The sequence below is a fragment of the Halichoeres trimaculatus genome, unplaced genomic scaffold (assembly GCF_033239565.1).
Source record: "Halichoeres trimaculatus isolate MK-OKI-2021-1 unplaced genomic scaffold, fHalTri1.1 fHalTri1_scaffold_10, whole genome shotgun sequence".
Classification (NCBI taxonomy): domain Eukaryota; kingdom Metazoa; phylum Chordata; class Actinopteri; order Labriformes; family Labridae; genus Halichoeres; species Halichoeres trimaculatus.
Genome location: NW_027437187.1, coordinates 24,070,454 through 24,088,805, shown reverse-complemented (window position 1 = coordinate 24,088,805; position 18,352 = coordinate 24,070,454). Strand labels below are relative to the sequence as shown.

Below are 18,352 nucleotides of genomic sequence, written 5' to 3'. Positions count from 1 at the left end.
GAAGCTCTACATGCAAACAACTCTGTGGTTTCTGCAATCTAAGTAGGATCTCAGATTTCAAAGCAACATCATATGACAGAAAATGTCTGAGTGGTAGTGTTATACAACTTTTTGCATCAAACAGAACACTGGATAGTCAATTATGCTCTCATTTCAAAGGAGAGGAAAATATGTTTCTGATGTAAATGTCAGAGAAGAATGGAAACACTGCATGATCATGATGATGGGGAAGTGTAAAATCAAGCTGACAGTGTGTAATGCAAATCCAGGCCAAGGGTGTGTGTTCAAGTAACACAGAGTTTCTAAAATCCCCTTTTATTTAACCTACATTTTTGTTAAGGAAACATAATCTTCTGCACACAAACAAAGATATGCATGCATAATTCATACTCAAGTTCATCTCAGTGCCACACTCAATGAACTTAACTCCGCACAGTTTCTCTGATTGTAGTAGTTTTATATCATTTGCTTTGGGATACAAATTAAATTGGTGGAGATTTACCTAGTACATGTACTAATAAAATCTGATCATGATTTTTTTTCAAAAACCACTTGTAACTTGTAATTAAGGACTAACTCATTGACTGTGTTTGTGGGTAGGGTAAAAAACGGAGAAAAAGCTGACAAGACTAATTTTTCTGAACAATCCAAACCAGTCTGCTGTGTATGGAAGCCCATTCCTGCCGATAAAAAAATAAAAATTAAATCAAATGAAAAGATACATAGCAGTTTTATACTAAGTTGCTATTATGACCAATTTTGGAGGGTGTCTTACATTTTCTTTTCTATTTATCTATTTATTTATTCATTAATTAATTCCTTTTTGCTTTTCTTGTACTGGCTAGAGGCTTCCATACACATTGTGCTTACACTGATTTTATATAATAAGTGAATTTCAAAATTGCATCTCTCTCCCTGTTTAAGTTTAAGTCAAATAAACATATCCTCTTTCATTGAGTGCAAGATTGCAAATAATATCAAAAACCACATTTTATCGGTTAAGTTGATATATGAAACAAGTGGAACTGAAGGAGTCTTGCAATTAAGGATTAATTGACTGTTTGTGGGAAGGGTAAAAAATGGAGAAAAAGCTGACAAGACTTATTTTTCTTAACACTGCAAACCAGTCTGCTGTGTATGGAAGCCCATTTCTACCGATAAAAAATAAATAAATTAAATTAAATTAAAAAATACATAGCAGTTTTATATTAAGTTGCTATTATGACCAATTTTTATTTATTTATTTATTTATTTATTTATTTATTTTATTTTTTGGGGGGGGGGGATTACATTTTTTATATATTTATTTATTTTTCATTTATTTATTTATTTATTTATTTATTTTTTGCTTTTTTTGTACTGGCTAGAGGCTCTCATACACATTGTGCTTACACTGATTTTATATAATAGTTTAATTTTACAGTTGCATGTCTCTCCCTGTTTAAGTGTAAGTCAAATAAACATGCCCACTTTCATTGGGTCCAAGATTGCAAATAATATCAAACACTATATCTATATTTAAAAAATCTGAAGACCATGATGTGTTGGTCACATTTGTATTAGAAACGAAAACATTCTAAGAGTTGTGCTCAATTCATGGACATCATTTGAAAACTTATGCGCCATCTGGTGTCGACTCTGAGGAAATGCTTGGACGAGCCAAGTCAAGTGAAAAAGCTTGTGCTGGGGGGTTGACGCCTGCAGGGCTTGCGGGTGGAGACTTGACCAGAAAAGAAGTGGATTGTTCCAAAAGTATCACTGTGGTTCGAGCTGTATGAGTAGAGGCAAGTGAGAGGAATCATGGCTGCAAGGTGCGTATTGTTTTTTGATCATTAGACAAAAATTTACTTGAAAATGATGTCAATCCTGGAGTCTGTAGACTGCATACTATGCTGCTTAAAGTAGAGTAGAATATAGTCTCCATTTTTGAAGAACTACTTCTGGGATTTTCAGGTTCAATGGAGTCCTTGTCTTACTGACTGTATTTCTGTCTGGGCTGAATGCATCCAGGTACAGGGGCCAATAATAACTTTAGCAATCATTTTATATCTTCATCCTTTTCCTGTTTCATGACCAGTTTTCTGTATTTCTTACCATTAATGTGTATCTCAGACCTGCTGTCAACCAGGAACTATCTAATCTTTTTAACGAGCTGTGGGGGTTGGATGTGAATCGCATGACACCAAGTGTAGACTACACAGTCTCTGTTCAGGTATGGAGTTTATCATCGAGACACCACTAATCATCTGTTTTTATAACCACATGTAATCTCTGTTTAATTTACACAGAATAGAGCCAGTTTTGTAGCCCAGGGCAACCATGTTGTACGGGATTATGCCTCTCAGCCTCTGTTCTCCAACGTTAATGAAGAGAAGATGAACAACATCACTACCTTCTCCAGTGAGTGTGTCTGGAACAAACTGTTCCCTTCCTCCTTTTCTTCCTTTATGTTCATTTACAGGTTCCACTTTTAAAATCTGATTTATACCACTGCAGGGTTCATAAAACTTCTGGACAACTATGAGAGGAATACAGGCACGACTGAACTCGTCACAGCTGAGGAGCAGACTGAGATTAATCTCTTCCTGGATGCAGTCTTACAGACAGAAGTCATGAAGGTACACCAAAATGAAGCCACACCCAATCAGTTTACTTTAAAGTTTGAAGTGACTGCACCCTGACTAAAACTAGATTTACTTTAAAACGATTTACTTTTCTCACCTTTGGCTGTTCCCTGTTTTCTGTTTGCCAACATTTTGAGAGTTGGAGGCTGCAGCTGAACTCCACAGGGACTTTTGCCTCTTCCTGTCTCACATAACACATTACTCAAAGCTTCATGTTGATGAGAAAAAGTCTGAAAACATCTGTGTGCAGCTGAGGAATGCTGTGTTGGCTCCAGTAGACTCCCCAAAGAGGATCTGTGGAGAAAGAAATGTGGACGGGAGTATTTGTTGAATTTGGAAAAGCCGTGTGTGTGTGTGTTGGATGGAGCTTCAGTTCACATCAAGACCAAAGTTTTAACCTTCAGTTATACCTTAAAGAATTCCATTCCTCAAGTATGCTTCTCATAAAAAGCTGCTTTACTACAAAAAAATTCATTTACATCCAAATCAAATTGAAATAGAGTGAAATGCGTAGCTAATGTATTCTGACGTTGAAAACATTTTACATTTTTCAAGAGTGTATGTATTATGTTGAAGTAGAAACACTGGAAGGATTTTTTGTGAAAGAGAAAATAAAGCAACTTGACATGAATATTATTGCTGCAAAAAACAAACAAACTACAAAACCAATGAACAGATGATACAAAGTAGAAATCACATCACACAGCTAATAGGCAGCATTTAGCTTTAAGACATGAATATAGTCAAATTTTCATATGAATACATTTTTATTTTTAATGAAAATGTACTTATTTAAGATCTAAAGTAAAAAAAAAAAAAAAAAAAGTTCTATGGTTTCAGGTCTTACACCAGAGTCTCGTTGCCATGTTTATATATTGTGTTTGATTTATATTTGACTATATACAATGTGTTTATGTTCATTAAAGTGTTATCTTCACAGCGGGCTCATAGGTATCTGGTAAGCAAAGGAAAGTCCAACTCAAACCTGAGGCTCTTTAAGAGTCAGCTCCACCTGATCTGGTTCCAGCTCTACCACAGACAGAGAAACACGGGGTGAGACACAATCAGACTTCATTGTAAAATCTGTTGAACTTGCTATCAAATCAATGAGTGAACAAATAAGTGATTTATTCAACTGCGTACCTTGTGTATCATTATTTTGAATTTATTTTGTGTTTTGTTTGATGTTTCAAACAATCTCCAGCCTGGACTCAAGTGGATTTGAGCATGTTTTTGTTGGAGAGACGAAATCTGAAACAGAAATCGTTGGATTTCATAACTGGGTGCAGTTCTACCTGCAAGAAAAAACAAACAACTTGGACTACAAGGGATACAAGGCCCGGGATCATGACTTAGTATGTACAACACATAAAAATAGATTCTTCCTGTAACACCAACTTTGTGGTTATCCTTCTTGAGTGTGTCTGACTAAATCATGACCACCATGTTTCTGTCCACAGCCTGATCAGGATGACCATGTCCTGAACCTTCAGTTCAGCTGGCATGGGTTAGTGAAGCCTGTTGGCAGCGCCTTCATCGGGACCAGCCCCGAGTTTGAAATGGCAGTCTTCACCATCGTCTTCCTCATGAACACTGAGAGGACCACCACAGTGCTGGTCAACATCGACCAGTGTCAGATGGAGCTGGTGGTCATCAGACACGGACGCTCTCTCGGGACAGCTTACCCCAAACTGCTCAGCAGCAACAGCCGACATGTTCAGGAGCACTCACACTGAGGTTTAGGATCCTGTGATACAGAGCTCTGATCCTGGTTTTATAATATCCAGGAGTCTGATGTAATAAATGTATGGAGGTTTGACAAAACAGCTGCCAGCTGGGTACACATCCCAGATTTTGTAAAATTTTTAATTCTCTCGTCTTAAAAATTATTTCAAAGGAAATAATTTCACATTCAAAATCAAGTATTTTATGTAATTTTCACATAGCCATTGTATTGTTGTGTGATCATCTGTTGGTTGTGGTGAACTCTAAGTTGGAGTGAAGTGGAAACATTACACCAATCCCCTTTTCTTTAAGTGGCAGCAATAAAATGATGATTTACTCCATTTTATACCTGGGGCAAAAGTATCTTTATAGCCTAAGTAAGAGGTGTTGTGGGGAATAATTTCTTTGAGTTGTGTCATTAATCTTTCAACATGAGGAGTATTTTAAAGTATTGTAAAAGCATACATGCAAAGTATTTCTTTGTTTCACTATAAGCTGGGGGGGGGGGGGTGTTTATTCCACTGAGAACTTTTTTAAGCCTTCTTAAGGGAAATTGGAAGCTTTTAGTAGTTCAGATCTCTGATTGTTGGACACCAGGCCATTTGCCAAAACATAAGTCATAGTCATGTTATATAGACATGCACCACTGATTTTAACTGCAGCCCTCAGCACAAGATTCAGTGCAATGAAAACAAGGACAAACGGGTTAAAAACAGGTTTTACCCAAAAGAAAAAACTGGGCTCAATGCAAAAATATTCATTAACTTCAATCCTTAAGTGCAAGAAGTAAGAACTGTTAATGTTTGGAGTCTTGCATTCTGATTTTGTTATACAGTGTGCAGGGACATTAAAATTATTTTTTATTATGTTCTATTCTATTCTGAGGAATCCTAACAGTTGTGTTTGTAGATTCTTCAGCTTTAAGTCTAAAAAATGGAATAAAAAATTAGACCTGATTCAATACCAAGTCTAAAATTTGCAAAGTGGAGGCTCCTCCTGAAGTAATGAGACAGTCACTCTGTTTTTACTAAAAAGAAAATCCATGTAAAAAGAATAATAGGCACATATTTAAAAAACAAACAAACAAACAAACAAAAACAAAAACAAAAACATAACCCCCGTAATTATGACCAGCGTCAAATGGTGCGGCCAGTATGTGTTTTCTATAACACATCAATCTAAAAGCGATTATTTTTTCCAGCCAGGCAGCAGAACCATAGAGCAGACCGCATTCATCGAATCTGCCCGCCCGGAGGTTTTAGAGCGACACACACAAGATAGACGCATGTCGGATTGACTTCCTGTTAAACATCTCTGATGATGTTTTGACCAACGTTTAATGGTTTACTATTGAATAGTAGAAATAAGCATGGAGATTCTAGGAGGAGAGTTTTCGGAGATGACTCCCCAAGAGTTGGCGGCTCCTGTCAACACCGTGACGGTGAGTTTGTTGGAAGAAATAAAGGAAAGCTTCACACCACGAGTACTGACAGACTAGCATGGAGGCTAACTGCAGAGCCAAACATCACGTCAAGTGTGGAGGAAAGAGTCTCAGTTACACACAAATGTGATGCCGTTGAGCCTGAATTAGTTCATACTTTATCAGGGGAACTGTTGTTAATGTGCCATGTTTTAGTCGCCCTTATGAAAAGCACAGTCCCGCATACACTTACCACAAAACACATCTGTGCGTTGGTTTAATTTATTTTTTCTCTCAACAGGAAAAATGGAAATTGTTGCCAGCCTTTCTGAAGGTAATATAACTTTTTTTTTTTTTTACATTAGTGAAATTCATTATTCACACTGTCCACACATACTTTTGTTAAACTTAAATATTTCTACTTTTAATTTAGTAAATACCTAATTATTTACCAATACCAAATTAAGTAAGTTTTGAGCACTAAATACTCGCATGAAAAAATGAGTTTTTCTGTAATGCATGAAATGGATCATTGGAAACATCTCTGTCACATGTAAATACTACTTAAATCTTATCTTCTCCAAAAATTGTCAATAACAGCTAGATAAAAAAAAACGAATGGTTGAATAATAAATTAATAAGGAATTCCACTCTTTGTCAGTTATATTTTATCAATTTTATTTTGAGAAAAGACATACTACCTGTCTTCACGTCAGGCAAGTAACTGTAAGAAACATCATGTGGTCTTTATCCCTTTGATAGTAAACAAAATATTTTGAGTTGTGGTCCTGGTAATTCAACAAAAGTATCATATATTTACCAAACTCAATTTGTGCATATATCTCAGAGATTTTTTCATTCTGTGTTTCAGGTGAAAGGACTGGTGAAACAGCACATTGACTCATTCAACTATTTCATCAACGTGGAGGTAAAACACAATGTCATTAATCATCCTGGTGCCACATGTGTTTCAGAAGTGTCTTCATGTCAATATTTCTGTTTTTCAGATCAAGAAAATAATGAAAGCAAATGAGAAGATCACAAGTGATGCTGATCCAATGTGGTACCTGAAGTAAGTCGAATGAACTGTAAGCTTTTGCATTTGAACTAGGTTGTACGCTAATTAACTCCACCAGTGTGTATGAGGAGGACTCTATTTTCACTTTTGAGTTTGAACGTGTTTGTTTTTCCAGATACCTCAATATCTACGTCGGCATGCCCGATGTCGAAGAAAGCTTTAACGTAACCAGACCAGTATCCCCCCACGAGGTGAGCTTTATTTTAGAGAAACATCATAACATGTGAGACATTTTTTACTTTTAGTGTATTTATTTTTTTTATATTTAACCAAATAGAAAACCCAATGAGATTTAGATCTGTTTTGCAACAGTGATCTGACCAGGATCAGCAGCACAAGTCGTATTAAATGAATAATTCATTACAGTGATCACAAGTTACCACAATTAAACTTCATTTTCTGTTACTGGAAAATAAAAATCCGATAGTTTGAAAAATGAGGACAGGAAATAACAACTATATGCAGATTCCTGCTTCTCCTTCAGTGTTTTATAATATTTAAAATTCAAGTTTTTTAATTTAGGCAAGCTGATCTTGCAGAAAAAGAAACTTTTGGTTTTGAAAACTTACAAGCCTGTTATCATTGATATTTCTTTCAAACAAAGGAAGGAAAAAGTCACTGTCATGAGGAAACAGCTCAATCTCCCCCTTTTGTTTCCACAGTGCCGTCTCAGAGACATGACCTACTCGGCGCCCATCACGGTGGACATAGAGTACACTCGTGGCAGTCAGAGAATCATCCGCAATGCTCTGCCTATCGGCAGGTATCATACTTTTTCTTTTTGTATACCTAAACATGTCTTTTATTTTGAGTGTATGTTGTTAATGTACTTTTCCGTATTTTCTCAGGATGCCGATCATGCTGCGGAGCTCTAACTGTGTCCTCACAGGGAAGACCCCAATGGAGTTTTCAAAACTTAATGAATGTCCCTTGGATCCAGGTGTGTGTAGGATGCAACAGAATAATCATCATGTCAAATTAGAAATAAGGATTTTATTAATCTTTTTTGTCTCTTATTTTAGGGGGTTATTTTATTGTGAAGGGTCAGGAGAAAGTCATTTTGATCCAAGAGCAGCTTTCCAAGAATCGAATCATTGTGGAACAGGACAGGAAGGGAGCAGTTGGAGCCTCAGTCACAAGGTACTCTCACAATTCAGTCTGTGTAATAACAGAGCTGTCTATAGGTGTTTGTAGTGCTTAATGTTTCTGCCACCTGTTGGTTTAATCAGAAATCTCTAAGCACTTTGTGGTGAAAAGTCTGAGCACATTCATGTGTGCACTAAGCACATGGACTTAGAAGAAAATTAAATTAAAGTATGCCAAATTTATTAAAAAAACATCTTCTCTTGAATCAAACCTTTCACAATAAACAGTGTCTTGTTGTAGTTTTAAATAACAGGTTCATGTATGCTACTCTTTTTTGGAAAGCTTTCTTCACCTGCTCTGTTTTTCTTCAATCCAGTTCTACTCATGAGAAGAAAAGCAGAACTAACATGATTGTCAAACAAGGAAGGTTCTACCTGAGGCACAACACCCTGTCTGAGGATGCTCCCATTGCCATCATATTCAAAGTAAATGTCATCAATGATGCCGCACAGGTATAGCTTGTGGCCAGTAGAGGGCGATATAAGACAGCAAGATCAAAGTGGGTAATGATGCTTTTAGTAAATTTGACTCAGAGGTATAAACAATAGATAGTTTCTGCTGATTCATTCTAATTATCTTTAACCTTTCTTTATGTTCGCTTTGCTGTGATACGTGGCCGTCAGTTGTCTGAATCGGATGATGTTATATGCGTTATGTGCAGGTGTTCTCTCTTGTAGGTAAGGAGTAGTTTCAGTTGTTTTTTATCAGACTCATTTGTTGCTCTCTGCTCAGAGTGAAAATGTCAGACAGCCAGCTGGCATCATTAACTTCTTCCCCTCTGAGGACAAGTCTCTTCAAACATGTCAGCTTGTGAGAGCTGAGTGTGTTTTGATCTGAAGTCAATATCCAGAGGCCAGTTTGTCAGCTTGTTCTGTTTACTGTGCACTTTTATATCCTGGATGACTTCTTCCCGTGTTTGGCAGCAGCTGCAAAAAAAAAAACAGCAGACCCACTTTGGGACGGACAATTCAGTTCCCACAGCTTCACATTTCCATAAGCAAATGTCAGACAACCTTATGACTTCAAGTTCACCCTTTCCCTCCTTGTATACACACCTCTTCTCTCCATGCCTCCTAGTTCACATCTTGTTTAGGTGTAGTAAGACATCACATCTCTAAGGCTTTCACGAGTTAATTTAAATTATACGTCTTAAACTTATATTTTGTTTACACTCACATCTTGCCACCAGGTCACATCTCACAGTCTGTGCTTGTTATTCACACAGGGTATGGGCGTTGAGAGTGACCAGGAGATTGTGCAGATGATTGGAACAGAGGAGCACGTCATGGCCAGCTTTGCCCCGAGCCTGGAGGAGTGTCAGAAGGCCCAGATCTTCACACAGACTCAGGTACCCCAGGGGTCAGTGTGTGGCAGAGCTGTGGGATGTGGCTTTAAACATAATTTTAATTCAAACGTTAAACATAAAGACATGACAGGGGTCCTTCTCCAATCAGACTCCCAGCCTCGTCCAGCATTGTTAGATGGTCCTCGCAGCATATCATCCCCCACTCTCTGCTCCCCACATTTCTTGTCACTCTTCAGTTACCCTGTCCAAAGACCAAAGTCCCCACCTTAAACCACCCCGTGTTATTGGTTTAGGTTGGTAGTTAAAGCTCATTTGAGTCCTTGACTTTATCCCCACTGTCTGTTTCTGTATTTCTGACTCAGCCCACTGTCCTTTTCAGTAATGACTGGAGCAAAGCGCATGCAAAGAGTCACACAAACACTTTATTGTATGGATTGTGAGACCAAAGTATTTTTTTTGCGATTTTTGTATTAAGAAAGGAGAAATAGTGTTGAAAGTCACAGAACTTTTAATTATAACAGGAATAATATATAACAAGAGGAACTTGAATGGTAACAAGTCAACATTTAATAAGAAAGGATCATTTAGAATTTAAAAATGTTAACAATAACTTTCAGCCAGCCTTAATGTGCTCTCTATTTCTGTCTGAAGAGCTCAATGTTGTTCAGACGCAACATGCGACAGCCTGTTGACTGAGGAGTTCTCTTTGTGATCAGATGACTAAGATTTTGTCTCTTCAGTCAGTTAAGTAATGATTTTCATGTTGTTCAAGAGGCCCGCCTGTTTTCTTTGACATCTACAGATGAATGCAATCGGCCAATTTGTTTTTCATAAAGATTATGTTGTTAGAGGAACCGCTGATGCATTGATGAGCCCACATTTGTTTCCTAGCAACCGACCACCGCAGCTCTCATGTTCGTCTGTCCGCCGACCTCCGTGATGTCTTTTCATGGTATTCATTGGGTCGTTGTATTGTGCACAATGAGGCCTTACTCTATATAATCAAAGGCAGATAAGGCTTTGGAAACATTGTTAACAGATTATGATAATTAATCTGTATCAACCAGACTTAACTGTCATCTTTATTTTTGTTTATATGTTCTGATTGACAAAGATTCATGATTGGATCAACATATTTGTGTTTTTCACGTCTTTTTGTTGATCCATTACATGTTTCATTAATTAATTAGTTAATTTTTAACACACTTAAACACTGTTTGAATCAGTGATGATCATTTATTTTTTTTAAATTGACTTTTCATAACATACCTGGCAGGGTGGGTGGTCTCAGGCCTCATTAACCTTTGACCTCTCCTATTGTGGAGGGGTGCAGATGCAGACAAACTCAGGTGTGCTTTTGTGTGTGTGTGTGGTTGTTAAAATGAAATGGAGAAATATATTTTCTTCTCTGTAAAAATTTCAAATTTTTTAAACAATTTAACAAAAAGTATAACTTCAGACAAACTTTTGAACTTTTTAAAATTTGCAGCATGGAATAAAAAAAAACACAACTTCAGCTTAAATTGTAACACTTGAAGTTAAACAAAGATATTTATTGAAAAGACTGTAAAGAATACAATCTGATAAACAAAAAAGCATAAAGGAGGAGGCCTATATCAGGGATGGGAGCTGCTGATGCTTGTGTGTTGCTTTATGCACAAATATACATTTGAGTATTGTTCTGTTTCTGAAATCTGTTGAATTAATGACTTGCAGATTTGGAGTTTCAGGTATCAGATACATGCCCAAATATTTTGAAAGCATTGATTGCAAACTTCACCATGTTTGGTTACAACCAAATCCTGCTTAATTGAGAAAAAAAAGGCCTCAAATGTACTGTTTTCCACAGTAAAAGCTGAAAAAGTAAAGCACATTATCATTCTTTCATTGCCAGTTATTACACTAATTTACTTGCAGACAAAAAAAAAGTTTCAGTGGTTGTATGTTATTCTTGATCAATTTTTGACTTCTCAGAAAATTCCAGTGTGCTGCTATAATTATGATAATAACCCGGTATAAACACTAGGATACAGTGAGTGTTCCCAGTTTGTCTATAAATACTGTATCTGTCTCTGTTAAATAACCCATAAATAAATTAATCTTACGCTGGGCCCTCTGACCTCTGTTGTTTCAGGCTCTAAGGTACCTCGGGAACAAAGTGCGGAGACAGCGCATGTGGGGAGGTCCCAAGAAGACCAAGATGGAGGAGGCCAGAGAGCTTTTGGCATCACTCATCCTCACACATGTGCCTGTATGTCCTCAGAGAGACGCCGATCAGGGTCAGTGTTTGGTTAACACCAAGAGGTAGAGTCATTTTGTCTTCTGTTTTTAGGTGAAAGAGTTTAACTTTCGAGCAAAGTGCATTTACCTGGCTGTGATGGTCCGGAGAGTGATCCTGGCTCAAGGGGACAACAAAGTGGATGACAGGGATTACTACGGCAACAAACGTCTGGAGTTGGCTGGACAGGTAAAGCTCTACACACATGTTCACTGTTACACCTTCATAAAATCACTGTTCAGTCCGTCTTTGTCGTGTGACATAAAAACGTTGGTTTTAATTAAAATTCCAGTTGTTAACAGGTAGATCCAGTGACTTAATTTATTCTTTTCATTCATGTTTTTGTACTGAAAGATAATTACAGAGTTTTCTTCACTTCTGAACTCAAATCATGCTTGAAGCGGTTTAATAACACATGTCTAGAAAAGTACAAACACGGCTCACAAGCTTCAGAGCCAGCTGATCACAGCCCTGAACCAGAGTACAGCGCCTGCTCCGGTCCTGATCTCTCACCTGCATCTTTGTTCCTGCCTCGTTCTTTTAATAAGACTCTCATTATTTTCCCTCAGCTTTGTTTTGCCCTGTTTTGTTTTCACTCCCCCCCCCCCTTTCTGCCTGGCTTTGTCAGGAGAGAGATATGAGGTGGCACCAAAATCCAGAAGCTGTGGAAGCATGGGGATTTTTCAGCAGCGCGACAATAGAATTACTGCCTTGACTGGAGCGATTGAGCTAATCCGCAGGCCCGGCTCTGATAATGTAATTACTGCTGTCTTAAGGCCTTTAATTTCCCCCCCAACCTGCTCTGTATAAGGAGCAGGAGGCAGGAGGAGGGGGGCACAGAACCGTCTTTCAATAGGGGGCTTACACACTAACAACGCTCACAATCTCCTCACTCTCCAATTATGGTTCCCTGACATTCAACTAATTGGCCTGGCTGCACAACGGAAGCTTAATTTCTTTATTAATTTCAAGCAGCGCTGCCTGTTTGTTTTGATGTATGCTAATGGCAGGCTGGGTGGGGGAGTGAGGGGTGCTGAGGGAGAGGCTGCCTCCCGTAGGCCTGAAGGAGGAGGACAGGGACCTGGGACAGAGGCCAGGTCAGGCTTATCAACAAACTGCCACACCTGGTTATTAAAACCGACTTGCATACGCACCTCTGCTCTGATTAGAGGCAGGATCAGATGTAAGGTGTCAGGACACCTGAGAGTCAGACTGTGTGAAAATAAATGACGACTGTCGAAAGTCCAGTTAAGAAAAAATTGAGAATAAAAATCAAACTGTCTCTCTTCCTTAGCTCCTGTCTCTGCTGTTTGAAGATCTGTTTAAGAAGTTTAACTCTGAACTGAAGAAAATAGCCGACCAGATCATCCCAAAGCAGAGGGCGGCTCAGTTTGATGTTGTGAAGCACATGCGTCAGGATCAGATCACCAATGGGATGGTCAACGCCATATCTACAGTAAGTGAGAAAAGGCCTTTTTACAATGTTTTAGATAACTTGAGCCCTGAAACTTTCCTCCTTAATGGCAAACAGGAGGAGAGGAAGCATTTTATATTGTGTACCTTTTCAATCAGCTAAAATTACAAAACAGCAAAACCCTGATCAGCATCACCCTGCCCTCTGACTCACTCATGTAGGATTTTCTCGACTGTGCTCCCACACAGTTTGTTTACAAAGTGTCTGTCAGACAAACGTCTGCTTAAAGGTGTCATAAACAGATTTCACTGTTAGCTTAACATTTGCTTTCCTCTCAAATAATTTCAGAGCATTATTAGAAAAGCTGTGCATGTGTGAAAGGGCCCGGGTCAAAGGTTAAATAATGATTACAGTTCATGACTGGGAGTTTGTGTGTCATCAGGGTTTTTTTTTTCCAGTTTCCAACAGTGTTCATTTTATTGTCAAACCTTGGCTAATAACATGTTATCCTTCGTAAAAATGGAACTTTACTTACAACTAGGGTTGCACGATATACGATACTGAGAAAGTATCGATACCCCCCGTTTTCAAAAAGTAAACAATACCACACATTTTAAGAATTGGTACTCCAAGGCCTTTTTTTTCATCTGAATCAGACATTTTAAGTCTGGCAACTTGTGAGTCTGTAGCCACTGAGCTGGGTCCTCTCTCCTCTCTGAAGTGGGCGGAGACTCTATCTCTTTCCAAAGTGTGTGTGTTGTTGTGAAGTTCGACAATAAGCCAGTATTAGTTACGTGCGTCGATGCCATTTTCAGTCCGACAAAGTTGTTAATGTGTATATTAATCATCTGATCTCTTGCTGACTAGCTCACAGTTTGATTTCTTAAGCTGCATGCAAACATACTGACTGAGTTACAGACATCAGCTTCAAGTTTCAGCGCTTGTAAACCGGCCGCAGCTTGTCAAAAAGCCAGGGCACGGAGCGAAATTAGGCAGTATTTTACTTACGAAAGTTGGGGCGGTTTCATAAAGCTTACTACTGACACACACAGAGGAAACACTACAAACATGACGAAGCACCTCACCGTTCAGCACCCTAGGATTATTTTATCTGCTCATTACTGTGCAACAAGGACTTTTTTCTGGTTTTCTAATTAGTTATATTGTACACAACTGTATACAATTGAATAAGTTGTCAAAGCACAATTTACAGATCTCCCTTAGCCCTACAGACACGCAAACAGATGTCAGAAAAATCAGAAAAAAAAATAACTTGAGGCAGCCTTCCCTTCAAGCTGCTTATTCTATTCTTTTTTTAATGTTTTAGGTTTTGCCATGGTATCGTTTAGGTATTGGTATCGAGATGTTTTAGGCAGGTATCGTATCGAATCATAATTTTTGTATCGTGACACTACTTACAACAGACCTGGGCAGGTTAAACAGTGGACATAAAAAGTGAAGACGTCATAAGTGAACAAATAGGTTGATGAATTTAACTTCAACCACCTGCAGCCATTTCAAGCAGATAGTAATGAAAGAAATTGTTGATCAGCTTCAGAGCTTCGTTATACAGCTCCATATCATAAGTGATGCCCTTTCACTCCTTTGTTGGACACCATGCCGATGATCTCCACCACTCCACTGAGCTCCTCCTCTAGAGGAGTTCAACAGGTGCAATCTTTCCATCTCCATCCGACACGGTGAACATTTTACTTGTGTGGTGCACATTTTCTACTCTTCCAACAAAGCAGACCGGTCTGCATAGAACAGTTTATCCTTGGTTTTGGAACGTCCAGTATCGATGACATCTTGTCAGTCTGCTGTTTTCGCGTTACTCGTGTCATCAGGGATTCAGCTTATCTTATTGAAAATGATAAAAGTGACATAACTAGATACATTCTTAAATTAATACAGTGCACTTTTTAAACAAAACGTCTGTCGCACCAGTTTCAATAGTAACTGTGTTGTTTGATCTTTTGTTGCTGGTAACTTGTTAGAAAGCAGAGTATGAATATTCTCCTCTGCCCACAGGGAAACTGGTCCCTGAAGAGATTTAAAATGGATCGTCAGGGTGTCACCCAGGTCCTGTCTCGTCTCTCCTACATCTCAGCTCTCGGTATGATGACCAGAATCTCCTCTCAGTTTGAGAAGACCAGGAAGGTCAGTGGGCCGCGCTCTCTGCAGCCATCGCAGTGGGGTATGCTGTGTCCATCTGACACTCCTGAGGGAGAGGTGAGTGAGCCGCCCCAGCCACACCTGAGCAACAACAACATGACACATCTTCCTAATTTTTTTTTCCTAGATATTTCATTTTGTCATGGTTAAACAGATCAATCCATAAATTAACATGATGTTGGATTGTAGTTTGATCCAGTGTAACATCTGGAGTGCTTGATGGAGAGTAAATAGAGTACAGCTGTGCATTTGCCAATACGATTTATCCATGCACTGCTTGCTTGAAGAAATCTGAAATCAGTGGCACAGAAAATGCCCTTACATTGTGTTTTATCTGTGTGCGTGAAGGATACTCATAAAGCTTGGACAGCTTTATGAGTATCCTGACTGAGGACTTCACCAAGGTAGAAAGGAAAGGAGGATGAAGAAAAAAAGCAAAAATTGAAAAAAGGAAATAGTTTGTGAGAAAATGGGAAATGATTGTAAAGCACCTTTAAAGGTCCCATATTATGCTCCTTTTCTGCTGTTTAATATGGATCATTGATGTCTTCATGAAAGGGTAGTAACATGATTTGGTCCAAAAAGCCAATAAATCAAGCACAGCAGCATTGTTTCCAGGCTCTCATAGCCCCTCTGTTTAGAACGGTCTGATTTAGTGGGCGTGGCCTTCATATGTAAATGAGCCACCACTGATACCGCCCGGCTCTTCCACATCACTGAGAGCGGCACCACGAGCTCCAAGTGCACAATGTTTAGAAAACAGCGAAGCTTGTTTACCGTAACATTACAGGCTAAAACAGCAGGCTAACGGCAGCTAAAGTTAGCATCCTGATGCTAACACAGAGACCAGTCTATTCGCTAGCCCTCTGTTGTACTGTCCAAAGTTGGAAAAGCAATCGGCCGTGAAGTGACCAGCACACACATGCACAGTTTTACTGAGTGTAGCTGGCACATTTTCCTTGATAAACAAACTCTAGCCACTTAGTCTTGTCTTTTGTCTTCTTCCGAGATGGGAAGCTTGTGCATGGAACTATGCACTACTACTACTAATTTCACATTTTTGGGGCTGGAAGGAAAGCCAAAGACCCACAATTTTCACTAAAAGACTTAATGACGTGATTTTTGCACAATATGGGACCTTTAGAAATTATTTGCCCAAAGCTGTGAAACTGTAAGCTGCCTATAAAGTGTATGTGCTGACCTGTACAACATTAAAATGAACCACTTCCTCTGGTTCTTTATCTCATATTGTATAAAAACAAAAAAACGCTTTGACACTAGACTGCATCGGTCATGACTGCTCTTGTTTTAAGGCTTGTGGTCTGGTGAAGAACTTGGCCCTGATGACTCACATCACGACCGACATGGAGGACGGTCCGATCATCAAGCTAGCTTTCAACTTGGGCGTTGAAGACGTGAACCTGCTGTGTGGAGAGGAGCTCTCGTACCCGAGCGTCTTCCTGGTCTTCCTTAATGGTAAAAGCACTGCTGCTCAAGCAGAGCATAACAAATAAATAAACATGAAGAATTAACGCTGGATGCTGTTACTTAAGATCACATGAAAAGAAAGTCTAATCCTCTCCGTTTTGAAATTCTGCTATGAACATGAAGGGAAACATTCTGCTTAGTTTACAGGAGGCAGGTTTGTATTTGCTTGGAGGCTGATAAGTCATTAATTTCATGGCAGCAGTAGGTATTATTCTTGAGTCAGAACTTGGCCCCTTAATTACTGTATATGTTTGTCTTGCCACTGATAACTGTCAAATTATATTAGCTGCCATACCATTTAATTAGTTGGTAGCAGCAGGTGTCAAAGCCCTTCAGAGTGTGTTCGCTGCACGTGTGCCCTCACACAGAGGCAGAGCACAGTGTCTCCTCTGTTCTCCACTCGTTTGTCTGTCAGGCTCGATATGAACAAACCTCTGCAGGCAGTTCCAGCTCAGCGTCTCATTTCAGGGTACACGAATAATGCACTGTTACCCTTTTCTCTGTTTAAAGTTTGTTGTGTTTTTAACACAGCTAGTCAACTTCCTCCTTTGTGTGTAGCTTTCAAAATGTTATAATAACATTTGTTAAGATCAAAGAAAATGGTTCTAAATGGTATTTTAATTTTTCACCTTTGCCTGACACTTTCCAGAATTTATTTTTCCAAATTGTTAAGTATTATCTCGTCTGCATATAACTTTCAGTTCTTACTCTTCTAGAGAATTCCAACCAGATGCAAACTCAACTGACTATTATAAAATGGAGAAATAGCAGACATTTATTTCTTTGTTCTTATAAAAACCTGTTTTGATCATAAAAAGCATGAAACTCTTGCCAATTAATTTCTAACCAGCAGTGAAAGGCGTGACGTCTCCACCCCTCTAATGTCTCCACTTTGATATGAATGTCACAAAGGTTTACACTGAGGACACCGTTATTAAAGGAATTATGAGATAAATATAAACAGCATAAATTAACATAAATCATCCAGCTCCTGACAAGACTAAGATTTTTTTTCTTAAATGTAGGGATGGGCTTTTTATCAATATCGATTCTGGTTATCGATTCAATTTTTTATCAATTTCCTTTTCAATTCCTTCTTTTTCAAGTGAATAAGTATGTAATTGGTCACTGGATCTGGATATCTCCTGGCGTAAAGAAATAAGTAAAAATTGCACGTCATGTGACGATGTACAGTTTTGTAATATGTTATTGACTCAAGTTGGCCATCTAGTGTCTCGAAGTGGTTATAGCATTATTCTAAGTTGTTTGGAACTTTGCCGTAGTTATAAAGCCAACCATGAGCCTAACTTTTCTTTCATTTGCCTGAAATTATTTTGACATTTGGAATTCTCGGTATTGTTTAAAAAGAGTAACTGTGATATGCCTTTGTGAGGAAAGTTAAAATTCTACTCTGAAGCCAAAGTTATACCGATGTATGCTTACTGCTAGGGTATCAATGCAATTTCCCGTATACATTAGCATCAAGCTAGTGCTATTTTGTTTAATTTGAATGTATTGAATAGGAGTCTCCTGTGAGAGAGTAATGTAGATTTATTTGAGTGTTCAGTTCATCTGTAAAATTTCAAGCTAGAAATCCTTAAACAGGGTTTTCTAGGGAAATGTTATCTAACTGCTAAGCTAAGAAAGCTGCAGCAGACTAGTCACATAAGGTCCTACAGCTCTGGCATAGTGTAAAGA

At 38.6% G+C, this 18,352-nt stretch overlaps 2 protein-coding genes across 2 annotated transcripts in view; both read left to right on the top strand.

Annotated features, from left to right (window-relative positions):
* The first annotated feature begins 1,695 nt into the window (after positions 1-1,695).
* endouc (endonuclease, polyU-specific C) lies at positions 1,696-5,791 on the top strand. Its single transcript, XM_074677471.1, has 8 exons — positions 1,696-1,811; positions 1,954-2,010; positions 2,113-2,212; positions 2,289-2,400; positions 2,497-2,618; positions 3,565-3,677; positions 3,829-3,979; positions 4,085-5,791. Exons 1-8 carry the CDS (start codon positions 1,801-1,803, stop codon positions 4,358-4,360), a joined length of 942 nt encoding a protein of 313 aa, XP_074533572.1. The 5' UTR covers positions 1,696-1,800; the 3' UTR covers positions 4,361-5,791.
* The window catches only part of polr3b (polymerase (RNA) III (DNA directed) polypeptide B), a 25,658-nt gene continuing 12,958 nt past the window's right edge, over positions 5,653-18,352 (top strand). Inside the window, exons 1-15 of the mRNA XM_074677461.1 lie at positions 5,653-5,790; positions 6,071-6,103; positions 6,641-6,697; positions 6,777-6,841; positions 6,963-7,038; positions 7,510-7,610; positions 7,696-7,787; positions 7,870-7,987; positions 8,310-8,418; positions 9,219-9,341; positions 11,434-11,550; positions 11,632-11,766; positions 12,872-13,033; positions 15,023-15,223; positions 16,480-16,642. Of these exons, the coding sequence (XP_074533562.1) occupies positions 5,719-5,790; positions 6,071-6,103; positions 6,641-6,697; positions 6,777-6,841; positions 6,963-7,038; positions 7,510-7,610; positions 7,696-7,787; positions 7,870-7,987; positions 8,310-8,418; positions 9,219-9,341; positions 11,434-11,550; positions 11,632-11,766; positions 12,872-13,033; positions 15,023-15,223; positions 16,480-16,642 (1,624 nt within the window). The 5' untranslated portion in view covers positions 5,653-5,718. The remainder of the gene's footprint in view (positions 5,791-6,070; positions 6,104-6,640; positions 6,698-6,776; positions 6,842-6,962; positions 7,039-7,509; positions 7,611-7,695; positions 7,788-7,869; positions 7,988-8,309; positions 8,419-9,218; positions 9,342-11,433; positions 11,551-11,631; positions 11,767-12,871; positions 13,034-15,022; positions 15,224-16,479; positions 16,643-18,352) is intronic.

Excerpts from the sequence above, each read along its gene's own strand:
- endouc (XM_074677471.1), top strand. Across the intron at positions 2,011-2,112 it reads TCTGGGCTGAATGCATCCAG|ACCTGCTGTCAACCAGGAAC; the intron begins GTACAGGGGCCA and ends TGTGTATCTCAG. Across the intron at positions 2,213-2,288 it reads ACTACACAGTCTCTGTTCAG|AATAGAGCCAGTTTTGTAGC; the intron begins GTATGGAGTTTA and ends TAATTTACACAG.